At 50.9% G+C, this 25,683-nt stretch overlaps 1 protein-coding gene across 2 annotated transcripts in view; it reads left to right on the top strand.

The window, feature by feature from the left end:
* The first annotated feature begins 598 nt into the window (after positions 1–598).
* Positions 599–25,683, top strand: part of Actn4 (actinin alpha 4) — a 57,741-nt gene continuing 32,656 nt past the window's right edge. The window contains exon 1 of one of the 2 annotated variants that reach the window (XM_042668136.1): positions 599–861. In XM_042668136.1, the coding sequence (XP_042524070.1) occupies positions 697–861 (165 nt within the window). In that variant the 5' untranslated portion in view covers positions 599–696. The remainder of the gene's footprint in view (positions 862–25,683) is intronic. The other variant, XM_042668135.1, reaches the window with a different exon arrangement.

Raw genomic sequence — 25,683 nt, forward strand, 5'->3', positions numbered from 1 at the left:
TTATTGGCGAGAGCCTTCAGCACCCGGCCCTGAGCACTTTTTGATCGAGGCTGGAGCTCTACCACTTGAGCCACAAGTCTACTTCTGGCTTTTTTGGTGGTTAATCAATGAGCTTTTTTTGCCGGGGTAGGCTTTGAACCTCTAGGATTACAGGCGTGAGCTACAAGCACCTGGCTGGGTCTGTCTTTAGTGTTAATGCATATAGTATGGTTTGGTATACAGTAGGCATTCAATAAACACTTGTTAAATGGGAATGCATTCCACGCAGGGCAGGTTAAGGCCGGAAAGTGAGCCCCACCTTATGAATCATTCAGCTCTCTGGCCCCGCCCACACGCGATGACGTGCAGGTTCTTGCTGGAGAAGAGGCGCGGCTCCTATTGGAGTAGGGCGGGGTCGGGGAGTGGGGGGGGGGAGCGGGGTTTAAAAAAAAAAAAAAAAGAGCAACATGAGTTTTGCGCCGGCGCAGAAGTCCACTGGGCGGTCTCAGTCTGTCAGGTGCGCGGGCGTGTGCGTGCGCGCGCGCGGGCGGGTCGCGGCGGCGCAGTGCGCAGGCGCGGCGAGGGTAGTGCGCAGGCGCGAGCGGAGGGCGGGCTGTAGCAGCTGAAGAGACGGCTGCGGCGGAGTCTCGGAGCACAGGGGCGGGAGCTGCGGCCGGGAGTAGAGCGCCTGGTGGTCGAGCAAGAGGCGTCGGCGGAATGGTGGACTACCACGCGGCGAACCAGGCGTACCAGTACGGCCCCAGCAGCGGCAGCGGCAATGGGGCTGGCGGCGGGGGCAGCATGGGCGACTATATGGCCCAGGAGGACGACTGGGACCGGGACCTGCTGCTGGACCCGGCCTGGGAGAAGCAGCAGCGCAAGGTGCGCGGCCCGCGGGCCGGACGGGGGTGGGGCGGGCCGGGGAGGAGGGCTGCGGATCCTCGCATGAAGGGGTGTGTGTGTGTGTGGGGGGAAATCCTTGATGGGAATTAGGGGGTTCTGGGGACAGGGAAGGAATTTGGAGTCCCGAAAAGAGATTGCAAGAGCTCGAGGAAGGAATTGGGAATCTGAAGGAATTAAATAAATAAATGCAAACAAAAACTGGCGCCCTGGTAGCGAATGTGAGAATCGTGAAAGAGAACCCAGGAAGCCTTAGTGGGTGAAGGAACAGGAGGGGCTGGGCGGGGAGTTATGGGGAATCGAGGAGGTGAATTTTTTTTTTTTTTTTTTTTTTTTTGGTGGAGGGAGTTGGCGCTAAAATGGAATTGAGTCCGAGGGACGGTATTGCAGGGTCTTGAGGATGGGGTGGGAGAAACAAGATCTAGGAAAAGGTAGAGTTCGGGGTTCTGGGGAACCCCGAGTATGGAATGCAGAGCGTCTGGAGAAGATTGGAATTGGGGGAAGCTTTAAGTTGGGAGGGGGTTTGTAAAGCTGGAAGTTTAAATAGAGGTGTGTGTGTGGGGCTGGGGGGGGGGACCCCAGTGTAGAGAGAACAGGCTCAAGGAAAGAGTGGAGAGAAGTTACGGATCTGTAAGAGGTTTGGGAAGGGGGAGAGAATTGTTGGGGTGCCCTGTTGTAAAGGGAAGAGGAGATAGGAAGATAAAGGGAATGAGCAATACATGGGTGGAGAAGCAAAGCATGGTACGGAGGGTGTTGGTGGGGGGGGGAGGGTATTTTAGAAAATGGTGGGAGGTAGAAATGGCTCCATAAAGGGCTTGGAGAGGAGCCTAGGGAAATGTAGTGTGGAAAGGGCTAGAAGGTGGGAGGGAGGACTAGCTGGAATGGCGGGTAATGGGAGGAGGGCTAGTTTGGAAAAGTGAAAATTTCGTTAGAAAGGGCAGGTGTGGCTCATACCTGTTTAACCCTAGTTACTCTGGAAGCTGAAATCTGAGGCTTGTGGTTCAAAGCCAGTCCAGGCAGGAAAGTCCTAGATACTCTGATTTCCTGATTAACCAGCAAAAAAGCTGTGGCTCAAGTGATAGAACGCTAACTTTGAGCAAAAAAAGCTCAGAGACAGCACCCAGGCCCTGTGTTCAAGCCCAAAGGATGGCAGAAAGTGGGGGAGGGATAAATAGACAGAAGGAGGGTGTTAAGTTTGGGGGAGGAAGAGATAGGAGCTCAGGAAGGATTGTGTCTTTGGGTGGTGGTGGGCCAGCCAAGCAGGTGAAGAGGTTTTAAAATGGAGCATACTTTGGGGTGTGAAGGCAATGTAGGGGGCCCTCCTCAGTTGCAGAAGTGAGGTCAGAAGTGGAGCTGGAGGCCAGGAGAGGTGTTGAGGCCTTGGGAGTGATGGTTACCCAGCTTGGTTGGAATGGGAGGGAGGGGGAGGGTGTGGAGTGGGCGGGGGGGGGGGGGCTGATGAAGTGCATGTGGAAGGTGGGAGGTACTTGAAGTTTGAAGTGTTTCTGAAGATCAAGATTTTCTTTCCACATTTGTTACCGATCCTTGGCTCTGTGGTTTCTCGTGGCAGAGCTGTCATCTGTACTATGGGGGGAATGAGAGGCCTTCCATTGGTAATTCTACCAAGGGGCTTTGTGGGAGACGACTCAGGATGGAGTGTGTTCGGTGGAGATTTCTCAGACTCATGTGTTGGGGCCGAAGGGCTGAGTTGGTTGTTGAGGGCTGAGCAAAGGGCAGCCTCTTCCTGAGGGGAGGGGAAGGTGGGAGGAGCTGCTGTACCAGGGCAGCTGAGGTGGGGCTGGCATAACCTTGGCTAGATTACCAACGTCAGCTCGTTGTCCTCATCAGTCATGATGGAGTGGAGGGAGGGGAGCAGTAGTTCCCTGAGCTGGGGGGGTTTGTCTTACTAGCCCGACCACCATGTTGACAGCAGGCATACAACACAAGTGATCTGGAGTCCCAACCATAATTGATTGCCTGTGGCAGTACCAGATTGGAAAAGGGGAAAAGTTGCCAAGAGACCTGGAAAGTTGGGGGGGACCGAAGATGACGGCAGTTTTGAGATAGTCTTGGATCTGTCTTCTCCATCTGTATGTAGGTGCTTGGGAAAAGGAGCTAGCTGCGTCTTTTTTTCTTTCTTTTCCTTCATGTGGTATGAATAAAGGATCTTTCTTGCCCTCCTGCCCACGTGCCTCCTCCTGCTCTTCCTTTGCCTCCCTTCTGAGTCAGGGTGTGTGCCCTTGGTGGTTGGAGTCTTTCTTGCCCACAGGGTGGGGCTGGGCCCTTTCAGGCCCCAGGCAGAAACGCCTGGCCTGTGGGGGGTGGGGAGGGGTGTCATCCTTCCACCCATTGCCAGCCCCCTCCCTCCAGGGCCCGCCTAGGTAGAGGGAATACCAGCTGCTTTAGATGCTCTGGCCAGGTTCTCCTGCAAATATTTACACTTATCTGTTCTCTAGGGGAGAGGATCACTTTACCCTCCCACCCTGGGGGTCCCCGGGGTCCTCTGAATAAGAACAAGAGATGGGAGTAAATACAGCAGTGTATATCCTAAGAACCAGACTCACCCTCCCCATCCAGTCCGCCTGGCATTTTCAGTGTTTCATTGTCACTTCAGCGAATGACAGATTGCCTGTCTTGTCTCAGCGAGGCCAGTTCACGGGGCACCTGGAGAGTGACAGTCCTGTGAATGTCCTGTCCACATGTAATTCACGTAGTCCAAAAACCTGTGTCCACTACAGTGGAAGCAGGTCATGACCCAGATCAGAGGGAGGGGCTTCTTCCCTTTGACCTGGCACCCCTTTGCCCTAACTGGGAGCTCCGGACTTGAGGCATTGTCTAGTAAGTTAGGTAGCACAACAGTTTATTTGAGGAGGAAGGCCTTGGCTGTTGGAGGGGTGGGGGTGAGGGGAATAGAGAAGGACTGGTCTGGTCTTTGAGCAAATTCTTCTTTATAATTTTGAACTGGGACCTTGCTCTGTTTCCAGGCTAGCCTTGAACTTGTGGGACTTGAGGATCTTTCCACCCCATGAGTAGCCGAGACTATAGACATGGCAAATCCTGAACAACTGTAGGGTTTTGTTTGTTTGTTTTGTCCATCATGAGGCTTGAACTCTGGGCCTGGACGCTGTCCCTCAGCTCAAGGCAAGCACTGTACCACTTGAGCCACAGCACCACTTCCAGTTTTCTGAGTGGTTTATTGGAGATGAGAGTCTCATGGACTTTTCCTGCCTGGGCTGGCTTTGAACTGTGATCCCCAGATCTCAGCCTCCTGAGTAACTATGATTACAGATGTGAGCCTCTGGTGTCCGGCTCTGAATAACTGTAGTTTATTGGTCATTTTCCCAGTTTCTAAAAGAGGCCTGGGCAACCTTGTCCCTCCCTACCCCTGTGACACTTAACCTAAAATGTGTGTCACCGCCAGCTCACCCTCACCGCTGGCAGTGGCTCGAGGAGACGCCTGGGTTGGCTTGCTTGCTAAGTCCCAGAACATTCTTGTTTGCTAGGCCTGGGCTTAGACCCTGACCTTTGGCTCAGACTTATTGTGAGTTAATCATTTGAAAGTTCTGATGGTGTTTTGCTTTTCTCCATGAAGGTTTCTTCCCCTTCTCATTTTTCTTCCCCTCCCCCCCCCCACTTTTTTTTAAGTTTTATTGAAGGCTGATGATAGAAGCTTCAAAGTAGCCATCTGTTATTTTGCTCCATTACTCTAATTGCTTGCCTCTTAGGATCTGGCTAAAACTAACAGTTCCTTAGCAGTTTTCAGAAATGAATAATGTACTTTCCAAAAAAACAAAACAAAGCAAAACAACCCCCCCAAAACTTGGAGTTATCCTCTAGAAGTAGAACAATAAAACTAAATCATTTGGGGCACTGGTGAATGGCTCACACCTGTAATCCAATCCTAGCTACTCAGGAGGTTGAGATCTGACAATCTGAGTTTGAAGCCAGCCTGGGCTAGGAAGTCCATGAGACTCTTTATCTCCAGCAATAGCGTTCTGCGCTCTCCCCTCTCTTCTGCCAGAAAATGTGTCTCAACACCTCACTTTTTTTTTCCTGGTCGGTTGTGGGACTTGAACTCTGGGCCTGGGTGCTGTCCCTCAGCTCTTCAGCTCAAGGCTAGCACTCTACCACTTGAGCTACAGTGCCACTTCCGGCTTTTTTTTTTTCTGCTCATGTGGTGCTGAGGAATCGAACCCAGGGCTGCATGCATGCAAGGCAAGCGCTCTACCACTGAGCCACCTTCCCAGCCCCCCTCACTTTTTTAATGACTGAAGAAGTAGCAGTGATCTGGGTGTTGTGGTGCACACCTGTAGTTCTGGAGACTGAGGCAGAAGGGTGGTAAGTTCAAGGCCAGCTGGGGCTACATAGCAAGACATAGTCAATCAGAGGTCCTGGATCCTGGCCTGGGAGCACAGGGGCTGTTCACTGAGCTGCCTGAGAGTTGAGAGCTGGCTGTGGCGAGGTGGCACCTGCCACTCCACTAATCCTAGGTGGTACCAGGCATGGGACTGGAATTACCTTTGGCCTTTTAGAAACACCTTCCCTGCTTCCGTCTTCCCAGACCCGCTGAGAGGCTCCTTTGGCTCACGGGAGCTGACTCACCCTCCAGTTGGACTTGTGGTAAAGGCTTTCATTTAATGGAAGCCAATTGCTTGGCCTCAAAGCGCTGCCTGTGAGGAAAAGTGGGGTGGAGGACCATTCAAGAGAGCTGAGCTGGGCAGGCAGCAAGATCCCCAGTCACCGGCCAGCCTGGACTCCCTAGTAGAGGAGACCTTGTCTCCAAGAAGAAGAAGAAAGAAAAACTACAAGTGAGGGTCATATGGAGGCGAGGGGCAGCCAGCCGGGGCTGCCCAGTGAAAACATTGCAGCAGGCTTAGACTATCAGCCTGTGCTCTGAATCAGGTGGGGGAAGGGCTGGGCAGAGCCGGATGCCCGTGTCAGCCGCTGGGTGTGTGTGGGTGCTACTGTTTCAGCACACTGGAGTCAAGGCAGACTTTGGCCAGACAGCATCAGTGTCCTTTCGCAGTCATTCAGTGTGTGGTACAAGTTATCTGGTGCGGTGAGCAGATGACAGCAAGGAGCCAGGGCCAAAGAGGAGTTGATGTAGGAAGGGCCAAGGCTGAGGTGCTAGGCTTTTGCCATGTCGCTTAATAGTGTGGATCTTAAAAGTTGTCCGTGTGTAGGTGTGTCAGTCCTTGGGCTTGAACTTAGGAACTGGGCGCTGTCTCTGAGCTTCGTAGCTCAAGGCTAGTGCTCTACTACTTGAGCCATACCTCCACTACTGGCTTTTTCGTAGCCGGACTTTCCTACCCTAGTTGGCTTCAAACTGTGATCCTCAGCTCTCAGTCTCCTGAGTAGCTAGGATGACGATGTGTGAGCCGCCTGCACCCAGCTAGGGTTGTCATTTAAGAAATCATCCCTTGTCCTAGCCTTTGAAAGGGAGAAAGGAAGGGAAGGAGGAATTAGAGAACTACTCGTACATATCACTGTGTTGGTCTCCCCTGGATTTAGAGTGTTCTCGGCCAGGGTCACCCCACTCTATCCCTTCCCTGCCACTATGTCTTTAGTGCACAGAATAACAAGAACACTCCTGTTACCTGGTATAAGACGCTTTTTTGTTTTTCCATGGAAATAAGAGTCAAGTGATAGAGGCAATTCAATGGCCAGGGTAACTGAAACACTGGCCTATTAAAGGGGAGACGGAAGTGTGTGAGCCCTACAAGCGTGAAAGAAGCATTTATTTCACAGGTGGCTCAAGAGCTCAAGATTACACTCTTTTAAGACAAGTTTAAACTTTGAAACATCAAAGAAGAGTTATAAAGAAACTTAGTTTTACAGTGTAGTCAGTGCAGGCGCCAGAATTTGTTATAAAGTGTCTGAAAGTGGCACAAGTATCACTCACTTTCCCTGGAGGAGGTTTATGAGTTACATTTTAGTTCCTAGCACAGATAGGCAGGGAGGGTAAGGTTCAGTGAATCAAGGAGCAGCAGACCCTAGACTTCAAATTCCAACCTCCATTTCAAGAATGGCCCTGTGGAGGGAAGCACAGTGCTGGCTGGCTGGGAAGGGGAGGGCTCTTCCTGAGGGGCATTTTGCATACGTTTACTGTTTACCAGGCCTTGGTGTCTGTCTCTTACTTAAACCAGTGCTTGGTGGGAGGCAACTGTCTCCCAGGATTATAAAAAAAATTCCAGCCAGACACTACTAGCCTTGTGCCTGTCATCCTAGCTACTCAGGAGGCTGAGATCTGAGGATCACAGTTCAAAACCAGCCTGCGCAGGAAAATCAATATAACTCTCCAATTAACCACTAAAATGCCGGAAGTGGAGCTGGTGGCTCAAATGATGGACACTACCCTTAAGCAGAAAAGCTCAGGGACCATTCCCAGGCCCTGAGTTCAAGCCCCAGGACTGTCATATTCTTTCTCTTCCCTCCCCCCCACCAGCTGAGACATTTATCTTGGTGTTGTGCCTTTTATGGGTTGTGGTTGTTTTTTTTTTTTCACATCTCCCTCCTTCCTGTAAACAGGCATGGACTTGGAATGCCCATGGAAAATTGCTGTAACTTGCGTGCCTTTCATTTAGTGTGAACCACAGTTTTACTCTGGAAGAGGCCCAGTCCTTTTTCTTAGGTGTGATTTATTGCAGTGTTATCTAAAAACCAGTGGCTTGAATCTGGTCATGATTTTTGCTCTTTGGCACCTGTTGCCGGCTAGCTCCTGTGTTCCCTGAGATTGGCTCCCCCCTTTTCTCCAGTCCCTTTCCCCTAAGAGTTGGGAACCCATCCTAGGTCTCAAGGAAGTACAGTGATTCCCTGAAATATTTCTCACCTCACTTTTACTTTGTTGCATGTAATATTTATAATAGTTATCATTAAGTCAGTTTGAATTTGTTGCCTTAAGTTTTTTGTGTCGGTATTCAACTCTTAAGACTCACATATGCTGGGCATGCTTGAGCTGTATCTCCCCCCCCCCCTCTTTTGTGCTGGACCTAGGGCTTGAGTGCTGCCCCTGAGTTGTTTTTTTTTCCCCCCTCAAGGCTAGTGTTCTACCACTTGAGCCACTTCTGGCTTTTTTGGTGGCTAATTGGAGATGAGAGTCTCACAGACTTTACTGCCCTGGGTGACTTTGAACATGAGCCACTGGAGTCCATCTTTTTTCTGTTGCTGTTTTGTTGTTGTTGTTTTTGAGATGAGGGTCTCACTAACTTTGCTGGGGTTAACCTTGAGCTCTGAATCACAGTGCTGGGTTTATAGGCAAGCTTACCTTAGAATTTTGAAGAGAGCTTGATGTGGTACTTGGAAGACTCAGTTTCCTCAGCTGTAAATAGAAAGGAAACTTCAAAAAATACATAGAGAATGAAACAACCTTCTTAGGTTCTGGCTAAATCCTGTTCCTGCAGTTTCTGGTCTGAGGCCTGATCTCTTGGCGGGGGAGGTGCAAAGGTACTAAGGACCCCCTACCAAGTAGAGACCTTCTCTTTGAAGTTCTTGGATTTCAAAGGTTTAATGTAAGGTGGGGATAATTCTTGGAAAAAGTTTGTTCTCCTGGGGTGGGCCAGGCAATAATATATGTTGAAACCCAGAGCTTTCTGCTCATGATTGGACGATTTATTTATTTTCTGTTGTGGGGCTTGAACTCAGGGCCTGGACACTGTCCCTGAGTCTCTTTGTGCTCAAGGCTATAGCACTCTACCACTTGAACCACAGCGCCACTTCCGTTTTTTGATGAGTGGTTTATTGGAGATGAGTCTCTCGAGGCTTTTACTGCCTGGGTTGGCTTCAAACCATGATCCTCAGATCTCAGCCTCCTGAGTAGCTAGGATTATAGGCATGAACCACCACTGCCCAGTGTTTTGTTTTTTAAGAAACCAGACCAGGGGCTGGGAAGGTGGCTCAGTGGTAGAGCGCTTGCCTTGCATGCTGGAAGCCCTGGGTTCTATTCCTCAGCACCACATAAGCAAAAAGAAAAAAGCCGGAAATGGCGCTGTGGCTCAAGTGGTAGAGCGCTAGCCTTGAGCTGAAGAGCTGAGGGACAGCGCCCAGACCCAGAGTTCAGACCCCACGACCGGACCAAAAAAAAAAAACCAGACCAACCTGTAAATACAAGAATTGTGGACCCTGCACTACTGGCTCACTGAATCCCTAGCAACTCAAGAGGCTGAGATCTGTGGATCCTGATTGGAAGCCAGCAAGCTCCCCTTTTATTTGCCCCCCTCCTATTTCCAATTAACTACCAAAAAGTGCCAAAAGCAGAGGTGTGACTTAAGTAGTAGAATATTAGCCTTGAGCAAAAAACTGCCCAGGACCAGCACAAAACTGTGTGTGTGTGTGTGTGTGTGTGTGTGTGTGTGTGTGTGTGTGTGTGTGTGTGTGTGTGTGTGTGTGTGTGTGTGTGTGTGTGTGTGTGTGTGTGAATAGATACATAGAACAGAGTCGTAGGGTGGCACTGTAGACAGGGCAGCAGTGTTAGAAAGGCTGTGATTGCTCTGAGGAACTGGGTGAGGCAAGCCTGGGAAATAAATACCCTTGTGCCCAGCTTTCTGGGAGTGAATGGGGCTGCTGGGGACACAGCAGCACAATGGCATTGTGTCTTCGGCTCTAGGCAGGAATAAAGACAACATTGTGGTTTGTTTTATGCTTTTGAAAGTTTTCCCCCAAAGGTGTGGGGCTGAGTGACGCTGGTCACTGGCTTTCTAGTGGGTTTTCTTTTCATCTCCTCCTCCCCCCCTCCCTTGCCCGTCCTGCCCCCCTTGCTGATGGCTTCTGGAGAGGGTGGAGGCCATCATCTAGATGGATGGGAGGCCAGGGAACACCTTTCATCTTATAATCTCCAAGTGTTCAAGATAAAGTTTTCATAGCTTACTCCGGACTAGTAATGACTAATGTTAAGAATGTCTTATTTAGCAGCCCTTCAGAGGGCACAGCAGGAATGAAAGTCTCTCTCTGAGTCTGTTTTGTCTGTCTGTCTCTGTGTGTGTATGTCTGTCTCTCGCTCTCTGATGGTGGAGGAAGCCAACTTGAGGCTAGAAGGATCACATGGACGGAAGCTTGCAAATGATTCAGCATCCAGCCATGCTGGATGTTGCTTTTGGGAGTGCCTGTGTGCGCATGTGTGTGCAAGGAGCTGCGTGTGGGTCTGTGGTTCATGGTGGGAACGAAGGCCCTGATTACCAAAGGCGTCAGGCAGTGCTGGAAGCTGACTTCAGCCAGGGCCCTCAGGGTTCAAATGCTGGTGGTCTGGTCTGTCTAAATCGGATATGGAAAAGGTGTTGAGCTGCTGTCACCATAGAAATCCAATCCCCAGCTTACTATTTGAGGGAGTGGCACTGTACCCAGGGGCAGTGCCAATGTGGGCTGTTGGGCCCCTGGGCAGAAAACAAGTCTGCCAGCGCACTCTCACAAGAAAATGCCTACATGTATAGTGGCCAGGCTGCTTTATTGGTAAAGGACATGCGATTGAAGCAGCTGGTGGCTTTGTGGCCTGTCCAGGGCCTTTGTCCTCCAGAGACTGGGAGCTGGAATCTCAGCTATGTGGGGTTTTTTGTTGGTTGTTTTTTTCTTTTTTGGTTTTTTTCCCTTTGTGGTGCTGGGGATTGAACTCCAGGCTTCATGCATGCTAAGCCGGTGTTCTACCCCTGAGCCATATCCCCCAGCCGTTATGCCATGTTTTCCTAGCAGGGCAAAATGTGTCTGCATTCCTCGCTGTTCTCACAAACACACACAAATTAAAAAGAACTCTAAAGTTTCCAGCAAATCCCAAGAGCAAATACATTTTTTTTTAAAAGTGCATCCTTCCAGCTTTGTTAGTAAGCAAGCCTTTTCCTTCCTTCTACGCCCCCTTCTGGGTTAAGATCACGTGAGAAAAATGGTTCCCGTCATATTGTCTGAAACTACAAAATGCTTCCACAACACACTGCAGGGCTATGCCCGACTCAGCTTGTGTTTGGAAGAGCCAGGTTTTCTTTGTTGTGTTGTTGTTTTCTCACTTTAAGACTTCTGTGATCTTCCAATTCTAGCCAAGGAAGTAAACTCAGTTTCAAATTCAAAATGTCTGGAACCGCCGACTTGCTAGGCTGGTTCTTGGGCTGTCTGGTGAATGGACCCTCCTTACAGGCTGTCCGCGGGCCAGTCAAGATTCAGGTCTTCAAGTCTTGGAAGGGAGCCAGACAGTAAACATCACTGGGGTTGTGAGGCAGTTACTTGAGCCATGTGTTGCCAGGACTGTGGTTGGATTTGACTTTCAGTAAAACAGAAAGGCCTGTATCAAGATGTGTTTTTCAGAGATGTTGGCTTTGGTCCCCTGAGCACTCTGTCCCCTGCTGGGGTGAAAGGAAACACCTAGACCATCAAAGGAAGGGTCTTCCCTTTGTAACTTAATTTTTTATGTGTGCTTTGATCCTGGGGCTTGAATTCAGGGCCTGGGTACTGCCCCTAAGTTCCTTTTCTCAAGGCTAGCACTCTACCACTTGGAGCTACAGCACCACATTTGGTTTTCTGGTGGTTAATTGGAGGTAAGAGTCTCACAGACTTTTCTGCCCAGGCCGGCTTTGAACTGCAATTCTTAGATCTCAGCCATCTGAGTATATGTGATTACAGGCGTGAGCCACTAGCTGCTGGCTCCCTGGGTTTTGTTTTGTTTTGTTTTTGCCCAAGGGTAGCACTCTTCCATTTGAGCCATAGCTCCACTTCTGGCTTTTTTTTTTTTAGTGCTTTTTATTTTTTAAATAATTTCAAGTGAGTGCATAGTTTCACAGTATTGTGGGATAGTGATACTTAAAGTCACAAACACATTTTAACCTTCACAAGACAAATTGTCTTTTTAGTGCTTTTTAAATGCTTTATTGGAGATAAGTGTCTCTTGGACTTACCTGCCTGGCTTTGAAACATGATCCTCAGATCTCAGCCTCTTGAGTGGGAAGGATTATAGACCTGAGCAACTAGGGCCCCTGACCCCTTTGTAACTTTCATGGCTCGGTGATGAGGGACCACATAGGAAGAAGAGAATTAGGTCTGTTGAAAACTGTGAACCATTTTAGGGGTCCTCTTTCTTTTTTTAATTTTTATTTTATTTTATTTTTTTTAATTTTTGGGTCCGGTCGTGGGGCCTGAACTCTGGGCCTGGGCGCTGTCCCTCAGCTCTTCAGTTCAAGGCTAGTGCTCTACCACTTGAGCAACAGTGCTACTTCCAGCTTTTTTCTTTTTGCTTATGTGGTGCTGAGGAATCGAACCCAGGGCCTCATGAATGCAAGGCAAAGCGCTCTACCACTAAGCCACCTTCCCAGCCCTAGGGGTCCTCTTTCTTACCTCCCCTCTCCCCATAGGAACTCCCGCTTCCCACTCCACTCCAAAAGGGAATAAGAATAGGCCATAAAAATAGAAGTCTCCAAGTGCACCAAGTTCTCTATAAGCAGCCACCTAGCTTTGAGAAAGTTCTGGGACTCTTTAGTAAACAAGCCCAGAACAACCCTGGCCAAATACGGCCTGCTCCAGGGCCTTAGGGTTAGTGTAGGAGACAGCTTTCTTGCCTAAAAATAAATGTGTGTTCCTATCAAACATTCCAGGCATAGTTAAAACTTGAGGCAACCGAGGAGCCGAGGAGGTCTGTGGGTGCAGTCACGTGGGAGGGCAAGGGTCCTGGGGAACCACAATTGAGGAACCATGCACCAAGTGTCCTGTTTTCACAGGTTGGTGGGGAGACAGGTAGTAAGCTGCAAACCAGCTAGGGGACTTTAACCTCAGGCAGGGTTGGGTGCTGCAGAGTAATGAACAACAACTAGGTGGTGCAAGAAGAAGTTAGAAATAGACCATGGATCAAGAACTTGGGAGGCTTAGGAGGATTGCCGGTTCCAGGTCAGCCTGGGGAGCTACATAAGAAGACCTTGTCTGAAAACAGAACAACAAAAAAAATTCTGTTTCTCTTAAACCATGTAACCAAAAAGACAAAGAAATGTGCCATGGCCGTTGAAGCTGCAGGCCTAAGTAACAGAGCCAGACTTGGGCAGTGGGGAGGAGGAGGACGGGGATGGTTAGGAGCAGGGAAATGGATCTTGGAACTTTTCTGAATGTGTCCAGGTGAGGAATCTCAGAGTTCATTTCCTGACCTCTGACAGGCTCTGGAGTCCTTCCTCCCCGCCCTCTATCCCATCCCCCCCCCCCCCCCCCAGTCCTGATCAGAACTGACTTCTAAAGTGGGAACCCATCACTGCAGAGCATAAGCCAGACAAAAAGCCTCAATTATCTCTGTGATCGTGGCCGCAACAGGCACCTGTGTTTGATTAAAGCCTCAGTCATTCTTGAATCTGGAGTTTTATGGTACTGTGCTCATAAGGTTTTGTAGTGCGACTCTGGAAGCTGGCTTTTACCACGGGAACCAGCTCCAGTGCCTCCCCTGTCTTCCTGATCCCTCCAGAGGCCATTTCTACCTGGTCAGATGCCACCTTGCTTCCAAAGCATCTTTTATTTTTTTAAGTATTGGTTGAGTCTCCCACTTTGAAGCCTGATTTCTACACTGGCCTCTTCTCTGTCCTGGCCCTATCCACCCCTCTCTTTCAGGCCATTCTGCATTTACTCCTTGTCCCTTCGGTCAGGTGGGGGCTAGGACAGTTGGTGCTGGTTCTGCAAATCACACAGACATGCGGCTGTATTCAGTCTGAGGCACTGGGCTTTCTTGTGCCCCACTGGAAGCCAATCCCAGAACGGGTAAATTCATTGAGCCAGGGTTTCCTACTTGGAGTGAGCTTGTCAGACTAGTTGTGTGGCTTTGCTCAGGGAGGGAGGAGCTGAGACAGAGAGCTTGGGGCTATCAATAAGCACACATCACACACAGCCCGGCAAGTTATATCCTGGAAACTATGGCTGGGATCTCCCTGCCCTCCCCCTCACAGATCCGTGGCAGACATCTTCCCTGTCAACAGAATATAAAGCAGTGACGGAGGCCCGGGTGTCTGCAATGGCACAGTCAGCCCCACCCTCCTGCTTCCCCTGGAAAGGAGATGGCGCGCAGTCTCCATGCTCCTGGCAGTCTGCCATGTGAACTTGCTATTTTTTCCCCCTTCTTTTTGTGCTAGTAGTGGGGTTTGAATTCAGAGCCTAGGTGCTGTCCCTGAGAGTTTTTTCCCCCCCCCAAAGCTGGTGCTCTACCACTTGAGTCACAGCTGCATTTCTAACTCTTCAGTGGTTCATTGGAATTAAGATTCTCATAGACTTTCCTGTTCCTTCTGGCTTTGAACTGTGATCCTCAGATCCCAGCCTCCTGAGTAGCTAGAATAACAGGCATGAGCCACTGGCACTGGGCTTGCTAAATCTCTTAAGTGGCTGTATGGGGGGACAGATGAGTGTGTACGTGTCCCCTCACACATAAAAATAAAACTTCCTTTTTATAAAAATCTATTCCGAGTAGACAGAAAGGATGTGGGAAATGGAAAATGTGTCGGATTATATGGAGTCCTAGCTCACGTCTGAGATCCAGCGGTAAGTTTCCATGGTGGGTAGCTTAGTATGCATTTATGCAGAGCTGAACCCGCTCCAAGTGGTTGCTGCAGTGAACAGGCTTTCTTGTGTGTGGGGGGAGTCGCCTCCTGTCACACTGGAAAAGTTGCCCCTTGGGTAGCAGAATGGAGTGAGCGTGGACCAGAGTGGGCCTGCATTTTACAGCCAGCCAGCTAGCTTCTGGTGTAACATGATGAGTTGGGGCTTTGCGGGCCCTGGAATCCAGCGCTCAGGTAGAAACATGACCGCCAGGGCCAGACAACAGCCCTCACTGGGCCCCTGGGCACACCGAGCGAGCTCCGTGCCGAGCCTTTGGGGTATGAGAAACCGGAGCCCCGGCCCCTGCTCTCCTGGAGCTCACTGGGTAGTACTCAAAGCCACAGGAGACTCAAGAGTGCACAGCCCTCTCGCTGTGTCCCGGGACAGGCAAGGGGTACATCAGGCCAGGTGGGGTCAGTCATGGACACGTTCATAAAAGAGGTGAGTGTGCTCTGCCCTAGTTGCCTGCAGGTTTCGGGGGCGGGGGGCAGATGTTAGGAGGCGCCCCCCCCCCATGTGTGACCACACAACACAACCACCCTTCCCTAGCCAGCGGTTTGGGGGCAGCTTTGGGTCTGAGGGGTGAGGTACCTTGCTTGTTCTAGCTTAGAGAGGCTTCTGGGTCCCAGTCCATCTAGGTGCAGAGCCGGTGGCCGGATGACCAGGGTAGGTGTGTACCTCCTGCCTGCTGAGACCCCCCTCCTCAGGAGAAGCACCCTGTTTTTGGGTTGGGAGGGGTGGGTGGATCTGCATGCTGCCTTGCAGTACAGATGATCCCTCAGCCTGGGAACCACTATCCTGTCCTGAGATCACAGAGGTCCGTGGGGCGACAGGAGGCTGGCTGGGTTGGGTGCCATCCCCAGATGAGGATCTGCACGCCTGCCATGCCTAGCTTTTAGGTGCTATGCTTTACATAAAAAGCCCTAGAGCAGGCCTGTGGGCTTGTGGAGCCTAGAATTCCCATCCCAGGCAATACTGTACTCTGCTTTTAAAAAAATAAAACAACAGAAACACCTCATTCGGGAAGCTTATGGACAAATGTGGTGACTCAAATACTGCCGTGCCCAGAACTGACGGCGTACAGTCGCTGTCTGCTTTCGATGTGGGCGAAGGCGCTTTCATTGGTACCTGATGTTGGATGTAGCTCAGCGCAAGAAAATGACGTGGGTCACACCATCCAGTAAAACTTGTTCTCCATCCTTTAGACTGCCTGGGTCTGTGGTTAGCTGTGGAAAGGCTGAGTGGTAGGTATCGCCTGAGCTGGGGCTAGTCTCTCTAGCCTGGTACCCATGGGGAGAGAGGGCAGAAGATGCCTGCAGCACCACTTTCTTTTGCTCTTTCTACCTGTGGAGCCCTCTAGACAGGGCCTGCCTCCCTTGAAAAGGCAGACAAGTTAGGGAGGTAGAGAACCTGGGGCTCTTCACCTTTAGTTGAGGAATATAGTACTTTACCCTTCTCTGGGGAGAATATTTCCTAAGGTAGAATTAGCAGGATTTTCAGGGGCCCATGACCTGGCCATATTGGTACACATGTATAATCCCTGCACTCAAGAGACTGAGGAAGGAGGATCCACTGGTTTGAGATCGTCCTGGACTGCCTAGCAAGACCTTGTCTGGGGATGAAAAAAGTGTCTTGTGTGCTTCCAGGTCTGGAGGTGTCACCTGCTCAGCTGGTAGGTTAGCCGATAGCACCCCACCTCCTCACCAGAGACAGGAGGCAGCTCAGGTGACAACAAGATCCCGGCTGTCTCCTAGCCTGGATAGGCTACATTGGCTCAGGAGGCAGCTTTGAGAGCAGTGAGCCCACGGGAGAGGGCTTGTGGCCCCCCCACACCTGCAGTGAACAGTGTTGGGGGGGGGAATCAGAGCTGGACTCCACCCCACCCCTCCTTAACCTGCATCCTGCCTTGCCCTGCCCTGCCCTGCCCTGCTCTGGGCCGGTCACAGGGGCTGCAGCTTCTCTGGCCTCCTTGGAAAAAGGGCATCACTCTGCCTCCCAGGACGATTCCGAGGATTAAACAGGATAGAGTGTGTGAAGCACTTGGCACAGCGCCTGGCACATTGTAAGTGCTCAGTAATTATTTTAGCAGCTCTCCTCCCCTAGCCAGGTGGGGGCCGCAGCTCCAGCCTCCTCTTCAAAGGGCTTGAAAGTGCTGCCCAAATGTGCAGCACAGTGGAAAACCCAAACATCTATCCTCTTTCCTGAACTCCCCCCACCCCCCCCCCCCCCCCGAACTCTGGAGCTTAGCCCCAGCCAGCAACTTCAAAGAAGCATCCTCCATCCAGTGGCAACCGACACTGGCTGCTAGTGACGCGGCCTGGCCCTCCCAGCCTGCCGGCCTCTGCGTCCATCTGGGCCTCATTATCTGGGAGGTGGCTTCCAGCTTCAGAGTTTCGAGCCCTGAACAGATCTGTGTCTGGATGAGCCATAGGCAGTGCCAGGAAGACTCTTACATGAGCAATTGAACTTCCTAAGTTTTCTGTCAGCTGAGGGGCTCTTTCCCCCAGGTCTCCTCTTTTCCCAGTCCCTCCCCCCAAAAAAATCAAAACCCTATCAACTCAAGTTAGAAACAACCCACAGCCTGTTACACACTATGGAAATAGTAAGGGCTTCCCACTGATCACCCCAAAATAACAGTCCAGAAAGCCTAGTGAAGGGTGCCAAGAGGCCCACAGGAGCACATGGGACTTTCTGGAAGGCCTAGAGGAGCAGAGCCCCCGCTCCAGGAGGCCTTCCCTGCCCTGAGAAGCTTCTCCTGCCGGCTGCTCCATCCTCTTTCCTCCCGCCCCACCCCCCCTTCCCAGGGTCACTTCCTGATGCCATTCCACAACTTAGCCCCTATCCCCCCTAAAAGCAATCAAATCCACAACCTAATAAGGCAAAAGAATGAGGAGAATGTCCGCCTCCCAGCCTCTCCCCTAACAGGCCCGGGCCCACAGCAAATTTGGAAAATGTTACAGCAGAGTGACAACTAACTGACTGACTGGAGGGGGGGGGGGGGCACTGGTGTGGCCATTTTCAGGAGCTCCCATTGTCGGCAGGACCCTGGGGGAGGCCACCCGGCTCGGCTCCTGCTTTCCAAAGCAGGGGAGGGAAAAGTATATGGAAAGTCACTGCCTGAGTCAGCTGCACCTCCAGGGGTAGGTTCGCAGCCCAGAGAACACAGAGTACCAACCAGCAAAGCTTTTGCAGAGTGATCGGCCTCTGTGTGGCCCTGCGCCTGACGCAGTACAGGGATGTGCAGATCCAAATGGGGTTAAATTATCCCCGAGTGTTAATTAAAACTTGTCAACACTTAGAGTGCTGCCCTGATCCTGAAACCTGTCACCCCCTCCTACACCATGATCGTAAGCAAGTCAGCCCTCAGAAGGCATTTGTGATGGGCTGGGGAGAGGAAGGGCCTTGTCTCTGGTGTGAGCCCAGGGGGGAGTTGGAGGGGTCCAGGACCTGGCCCATTTTGTTTTGGAAGGTCAGACTTCAGCATTAGCCTGGGTGCTGGGGGAGGTCGTGAGGGGGGAGAGAAAGAACCAGCCTAGAGATGTGCCAGGGCTTTCAAATTGCTAATTATCAGCAGGCATGAGGTCATCTGTAAATATATCTAATTCTTTAGCTTGTAATTAAGGTGCTCATTAAAAGTGCAGGGGAATTTTTTTTTTTTTTTAAGGGAAAAACACAAAAAGCCTTTGTTTCAACCTGACAGGATGGCTCAGAACCAGCAGGATTGGAGGCACTGGGCTGGTTTCCTGTCTTAAGAGCCTTTGCAGGAAACACTGTGAACAATATTGGTGACCCTGCCAAGGAGACAAACCTGGGGTGATGTCATTGTTTGTGGCCACTTGCCTGGGGTGGGGGGGAGGAGGCTGCTCGGTGGGCTTAAAAAATGTTGTATATTTGGCTATCTTTCCAAGAAGCAAGTCAAGTCGAGAGTGGGAGAGAAGTCTTCAGGGAAGATCTCGGAGATACTCTTAGCTGAGTTCTAAGCTTTACAAAAATAAAATAAAAATCCTGACTCTTCTTGCTCCTCAGAATGCTGCTTTTTTAGGGCAGGCCTTTCCTGAGCCATTCTCACAGGGTGCTCTGCGGAACTGGCTGTTAAGAGTGTGCCAAGAGTTACTTAGGCCCTAGGTAAGCGCATACTCACCCTTAGGAAGTGTGGAACCTGACAGCCAGGATGAGTTTTTGATGTATCTGCTGCTTACACACATACACACACACACACATTTTGGAGAATACCCCAGTGCCAGTGAGCCTGGCATCTATTAGAAGTTGTTAATCTCGCATGTGCCTCCAGGAACTGTCTGGACTATCTCTAAGGGAGAAAAAAAAAAGGACAAGCTTTATATCTATGTCATTTTTCCACTGGCTTGGAAGTCTTTTAACAGTGAGGCATAAACACAGTCTTAAAATGAAAGCAACAAAAATAAACTCAAAACAGCCCTGTGTGGAGACATTAATGCAAACGATGCAAGCTGGCTTGCTATTTCTGTGGCGGAAGGCAGTTCTAAGAAGAGCCAGGCTTGCTTAAGACAAGCTGGGTCTTTGAGGCGTCTGTGCCTCAGATTCCTAATGAACCCCCCCTCCCCAGTCTCTCACCCCCCAGAGAATACTCCGAAGGCAAAGCAGAGTCGTCTCCAATTGCAGTCTCCCTCCCAGCACCCCTCCTAACATCCCTATGGCTTTGGGAGGAAGTTTGGAGACTGAACCAGAGGGCCATGCACATTTCCCGTCGCTCACATCCGGTCATCTGTTAACCCCCCTATCCCTCTACAACTGACATTTAACCTGACACAGTCTTGGAAGAAAGGCAAAAAAGAAAAGTAGTCAACTTCCCCTGTCCTCACAGCGGTTCCATGCTGACAGGAGAGGGGCTATGAATTCAGTGTGGGGGGAGCCCACATCTATTAAAATAGGTGATGCTAGAGACAGATTTCTTGGGTTTGAGAAGGGTCTTCCATCATGGTGTGTATTGTAGTGGGGGAGCTCATATATTCAAGGACCTCCAGATTGTGAGTTCCAGGCCAGCCCAGGCTATATAAGGAGAGCCTGCCTCTGAAATAAAAATACTAAAATAAGTGAAAGGCCCAGTGGAGTTGTGGCTGCTTGGCTCTTGGTGTGTACTTCCATGGGATGGGGGAGGGATCCCCTGGGCTGAAGAGGCCCCCTGTTTATTTGGCTTGGGACCTGCACTTGGAAAGGAACAACAGATGGATCCAGTGAGAAGGATACTGGGAGGAAGCCCCAGATTTCAGGTGTCCCACCTCAGAGGGACAGGATTTGGAGTGGATGGTTCAGGGACCTATCCCAAGGTTGCCGCTTTTACTTAGACTGCACGGGTGGGCAGCTGGTGGAGACCCTGGCAGGTGAGGTGGCAGCCGCCCTTGGGTGGCTTAGCTGACTCTGCAACTGGAGGCATGCGTCTGTGGTGGCTGCCAGGAAGTGTTGCACCCAATGCTCAGCAAGTTGGTGAGGTTAACACCATTTTTGACAGGCTGGTGCCAGTGCCAGGGGCTGACGCCATCATGGCCATAGCCCTGGGGTATAAAGTTCTTGGGGGACCACTTTGGAAATGGATGCTTGGAATACTGCTTGCTAGCACCACAAAAGGGGTAGACTCTGCAGGCAGTTTGAAGCTAGGGTTGGGGGAAGGAGAGAGAAGCAGTTGCAGCCAGCCGAGACTTTCAGCTCTTGGTCTTCAACGGATGGAAATCTTTAGGACTTTTCTGGTCTTCGTGGAAATAACTGTTCACTCTCAGCTCCAGTGGAGGAAGTGTTGGCAGCAAATGTGGGCTGCTCCTCGGGCCTACTGAGCTGGCAGAGCTGGTGTTCCTAGCCGTTTCCCAAAGTGCACCTTCCTTTTTCTTACCTTTGTCCCAGCCCTACAACTTGGATTCAGTGCCACCATTAGGAAAAAGTGTCTCTTGGGTCCTGTAGGAAATGGGACTGGAGGATCACCCAGCCTCCTCCCTGAGAATCCAGGCTCTCTGCAGGAGGCCAGCAGTATGGCCTAGTGGAGTATTGAGGCTAGAAGTTGAGTCGCTGCAACTCTGACCTCAGTTCTCTTTCAGTGACAGTGAGGAGGGGATGGATGGGTCTTGTCACTCCAGGAAATGGCCGGTTCTTCATTTTCCAGAAAGTTAGAAATCCAGTTGTTTGTTTTGTTTTGTTTGTCAGTCCTGGGGCCAGAACTCTGGGCCTGGGCGCTGTCCCTCAGCTCTTCAGCTCAAGGCTAGCGCTCTACCACTTGAGCCACAGTGCCACTTCCCCAGGGCCTCACGCATGTAAGGCAAGCACTCTACCACTAAGCCACCTTCCCAGCCCAGAAATCCAGTTTTATGGGAGAGTAAACTGAACTAAAGCAAACAACAACAAACCCTACTGGCCATACAACATAGGACCTGTTTGGTGCCAAGAGCTCCCCAGCTGGCCTCTGATCTTCTCATGGTGTTCGCCCTGCCTCTGCCTTTTCTTCAGCTTCTTCTTTGCTCTTAACTGAATTGCTGCTGTGTGTCCCTCTTACTGGGAGGAAATCCATTTTTTCTTTTCCTCCTTGGTTGAAATGAATGGTAGGAAAGTGGGTCTGCCTCCCCTTACCTTAGATAATTGATTTGGTTGCTCAGGATGTCTCTCTCCATCTCTATATTTTTAGGATCTGGCAGCTCCATGTTTCTGTGGATAGAAATAGTGGAAAGTTTTTTTTTATTGTTGTTGTTTTTAGAGGCCTAAAGCCACATTTCATTCGAAGGCAGCTATTCTGTACAACAATAACCTAGTGGACAGTGTCAGCCGTCAGAGTAAACTTCCACTCCACCACCTGCATCCGAGTGTCAGATGTGCAGAAATACCTCTTTATGACTGGCTGCTTAAATTTGACTTCTGGAAAATGTTGGTAACTCAGGATTTGTGAAAAGAGACCAGTGCCAAGATTCAGATAGTACCAAAAGTTCAAACACACCTCTTCTTTGGGATCAGAAGGTTGATAGATTTCAGGAGAATAGGATACAAGTAGTGAAGTAATGAATTTGTTGACTTGAGGGTGGGGAGTAGACACATCCTTGAGAAATTCTTTTTCTCCTAAGTGCTAATTGGGTCCCCCTCTAATTGTACCAGTGCCCTACCACCATCTTATCAAGCTATGCTGGGAGCTGTTTGGGAAATGCCAGGAAACCCCATAAAGGCATCGCCCTCTAAACTTTTAACTTTTTTGGACTCTTGTTGCCTTTGCACTGGCTTGAGTATTTCCTGCCTTGATTGTTTTCTCAAGCTGGCCTTGAGTTCTTCAGTGCTTTTTGTGTGCCTAGAAATAGCTGGAGGGAAAATGGTTGCAATGCTTTGCATTGCTCCTTGCTTTCTGTGGACACAAACTCCAGGTCAGGTGGTGGGGGGAGAGGGAAGCTGGGCAGAGGCAGGCCCGTCACATCCTTCTGCCATGCTGCACAATCAGGATGAGAGTGACACTAGCTAGTTCTCATCAGGGTAGAGATCAAAGTGCTTGGAGTGGGCTGCCAGCTGTGCGGAATATTCGATAGTGTTTGCCACGCTAGACTTTTTCTTTTTTCTTTCCGCTTTCCTTTTCTTAAAGCCAGTATTGGGGCTTAAACTCGGGCCCTGGGCACTGTCCCTGAGCTCTTTTGCCAAGGACCTGGTCATTCAGCAAGAAAATGAGTCCGTAAGGCGGAATGCTATGGTCTGAAGTGGCCTGGGTGAAGTGAGATGGGGGAGAAAGAGCTGACTGGAAGAAAAGGACTGTACTGCGGGGTGTGGTCGTCAGCTGGGGCGTGGGGCTGCAGCCAGCAGGTGCCTCTCACTCATGACAGGTTGTAGGCACAAGAACACACACCACCACATGTGGCTTTTGAGGTAGGACAGATCCCTCAACAGCTCATGAGAGTGGGTCGCACTTCATTCCTGTCCTTTAGCCCCACACCGGCATGGCATTTGTTTCTTTAGTTTTGGTCTTTTGAGTCAGGATCTTGAACTGTACCTAGCTCAGTGTGGCATTTGTATCCAGCTTTACAGAAGGAGCTAGCTGAAGTTCAGAGAGACTGCCCACCTTGCCCTAGGCCACTCAGCCTATAACCAACCGGACCAAAGAATCCACTTGAATGGTCCTCTTTACTTATTGGCTATTTCTTCCATGTCAGGACAGCAGCTGGCCTGCCTTTCCTCTCACTTCATAACTTCTGGAGTTGGCACTCAGGGCTTCCTGATGAAGATCCTTGGGATTCAGGCCTGTGATGGCCTGAGGATGGGTGCGGCAAGAGGAACGAGTCTGCTGTAGCTCTGCCTGGGTAGCCCTCCACGTGCGCCAGCCCTGGCACATTGCCCCCTCACCTCGGCGTCTTCGAGGGGAGATGTGCATTTGGCTGAATGACATGTCTGGGAACTTGTCTAAGCAGAGGTGGGAAGTTGAGAGTTGCTCTGGGGCCAGACCTCCTGGGTTCGGCCTGCCTATATATGGCTTGATCTCAGGGACCAGGTGATGGCAGTGGGAGTTGTTTTCTATATTGCTGGGGGAGATGCTCAGCCACATTCCTTTGTAGACAAGCACAAACTAGATATTTCTGAAATTGAAGGTTGAAACCAGCCAAAGAATTAATCCTGGTCTGAGAGCACATGGTGATCGTGTAGGCAGCCAGGCTTGGGTGCAGCTTCCCCAGCCTTGTTGCTTTTTAATAAGCTTCCAAATACCTCTGTGTTCTCAGTGGCTGGCCAGAGGCCTCAGCCATCTAAAGGGTGCCTGGTGCAAGTGCGCACACTTTGATGAGGTGATAGGAAGAGGTTTCCTGGCGGGGGGTCAGCTGGGGAGACCTAGATGATCTTTGCCTCACCATGGGGTGGGGTGGGGTAGAGTGGGGGGGAATAGAAGATGGGGCAGTGATCCCCACTGTGCATATGCTAGGTCAGAGACCCAAAGCAGAACCAGAATGTTGTGGTGGTGGTGGTGGTGTTTGTCTATCATGGGGCTTGAACTCTAGGCCTGGGCGCTGTCCCTTAGCTTTTCAGCTCAAGGCTAGCGCTCTACCACTTGAGCCATAGCACTACTTCCAGCCTTTTCTGAATGGCTGCCAGCCCTGCTTTCCTTCCCTCTGTGTCATGGATCTGGCTTCTCGGGAACCCAGGAACGAAGCTGGTAAGAGCCAGGTTTTCTTCCCTGCCCGGCTCTTGCTCTGTGCTGCCTAAAGGACCAGGGAGCCTCAGTTTCCAAACAAGGCCAAAAACATACCCCCTCAGCCTGGCCAAGACCTGGAGATGGAGTCATTATTAGGTGTCTTGTGTGTTTATACAGATAGACAGACAGACAGACACACACACACACACACACACACACACACGTATGCACATATGCTTTTTGTGGCGGTACTGTGGTTTGAACCCCTCACTTTGCTATGCTGACTGCTAACAATGGAGCCACATCCCAGGCTCTCATTACAGGCTGTAGAGATCCCGCAAGAGGTGTCATCAGAGTAGAAATTCTTTGGGAATTGGGGCTTGGAGCTTGGTGCTGAGGCCATAGAGGCCATAGAGACAGATAGTGCTGGATGAAAAATCCCTGAGTGCCAGCCAATGTCACTGCCCAATAGTAAATGTCAAACATTGAAGGAGTCCTGGAGAAAGTAAGGTTCCCTGAAAGCAGCAGCCATGGCCTACTCATCACCCACCCCACCCCCATCATCTCCAACACAGCAATGGATGGAGCCCCTGGCTGAGGACATGATTCGAGGTGGTAGGTGGTACAGGAAAGCCAAGGCGGGAGAGGCAGGCATCCTACACCACAGCATCCTTTGTGCTGGCTTAGAACTCTCTGAGGGACAGCGGGTCCCACACCTGAGCTTGTGCCTTGTGCCCATTCTGCCTGTCCTGTAGAACATCCCATATGGTAGCCTCCAGGGCCGGATGCAGGAGGTATAAACCAGCCACAGACAGGCCGGAAGGCCCCAGGTGTAGCTTTTCATCTCAGGAAGCCCTGAGGTCTCATTATCCCTTTGCAAGAGCATGACCCGGGGCTGGGGACAGGCTCTTTGGTCCCTGCTCCCTCTCATCTCCCAGGGCTGAGTAGCATCTAGTGAAGGCCCGGACAGTGATCCTCCGGGACCTGCCCCATAGCCTCTGCTCCTTCACCCACAGCCACTGTGCCTCTCTACCCACCTCAGTCTCCACTCTGTTACTCGCCTGCCACCTTCACTGAGGCTTTGCCTGATAACTCCAGCATCCTCTGCTCCCCCTCCCCCATGAGACTGAGGGCCACAAGAATGAGAGCAATGACTTTGTCTACTGCCGGGTCCTTAGCAGCTGAGACAAAGTCTGACAAATACAGGTGCTCTGGGAATAAACATGTATGCTATTTAGTAGATAGACGAGGAGACAGCCCATCAGATGGCACAGATCCGCTGCTCGCTGTCCGTCCACCCCGCTGAATGGTAAGGTTATAGAGACCGATACCCACATTCTGTCCCAAGAAAGAGGGCACTGTGTGTCCAGGACGGGCCGGCATGGCTGCCAGCTGTCCTGCCGAGTCCCACAGCCATGCCTGCCAGTTGGGAGACATAGGACGCTTTGCAAGGTCGCTGTCACCTGGAGAAGTTGGGGACACTGGCGTTAGAGCTAAGAATTCAAGCCATTTGTGTGACTGAGCTGGGGTGAGGGGGGGGGTGAGGGGACGTCTAGACAGCCGGAACCACCTCCATGAGCTACACCAGAGAAGAGACCACCACGAGAAAGAAGTGGCCAAGATGCAAGTGACCTTTTTTCTTTTTTTACCCTCCTCTCTCCCTTTTTTTTTAAACGTTTCCCTTTTTATCCAGAATTGCTACCTCCAGAAAAAATTAACTTACCTAGTGAAAGAGACAATAAAGCGTTTTGTTTCTGGGGATAGCTTAAAAACTTTCAAACATAGCCCTGTGGTTTGGCTGAGTGACTGCCTTCCTGAAACCTGGCCTGCCCGGTGTTGCGGTGCAGCCCACTGGGCTCCGGTTGTTGAGCTGGGCCTGGAAAACATGCAGTACCAGGAAAGGAAGAGCCCTGCCTGCTGTTTGGGAACCATTGTTATTTATGGGGCAGTGGCATGGAAAATCTTAAGAGAAAGATAGAGGCTGCACAGTGCAGCCATGCAGAATCTGATAGCTCCTTGGCTTTCTCCAGGCCATGGGGACCCTGAGTGACATGGCTGGCCACCCTTTCCCTTCCCCGCCGTCTGGCTCAGTCTGGGACTTTGTCTCTCATGTCCCTCCACACCTCCTGTACTGTCCATGGCCATAGATCCCAGGGAGCCAGCCTTTC

This window comes from Dipodomys spectabilis, unplaced genomic scaffold, assembly GCF_019054845.1.
Source record: "Dipodomys spectabilis isolate Male_0828 unplaced genomic scaffold, ASM1905484v1 ptg000422l, whole genome shotgun sequence".
NCBI lineage: Eukaryota > Metazoa > Chordata > Mammalia > Rodentia > Heteromyidae > Dipodomys > Dipodomys spectabilis.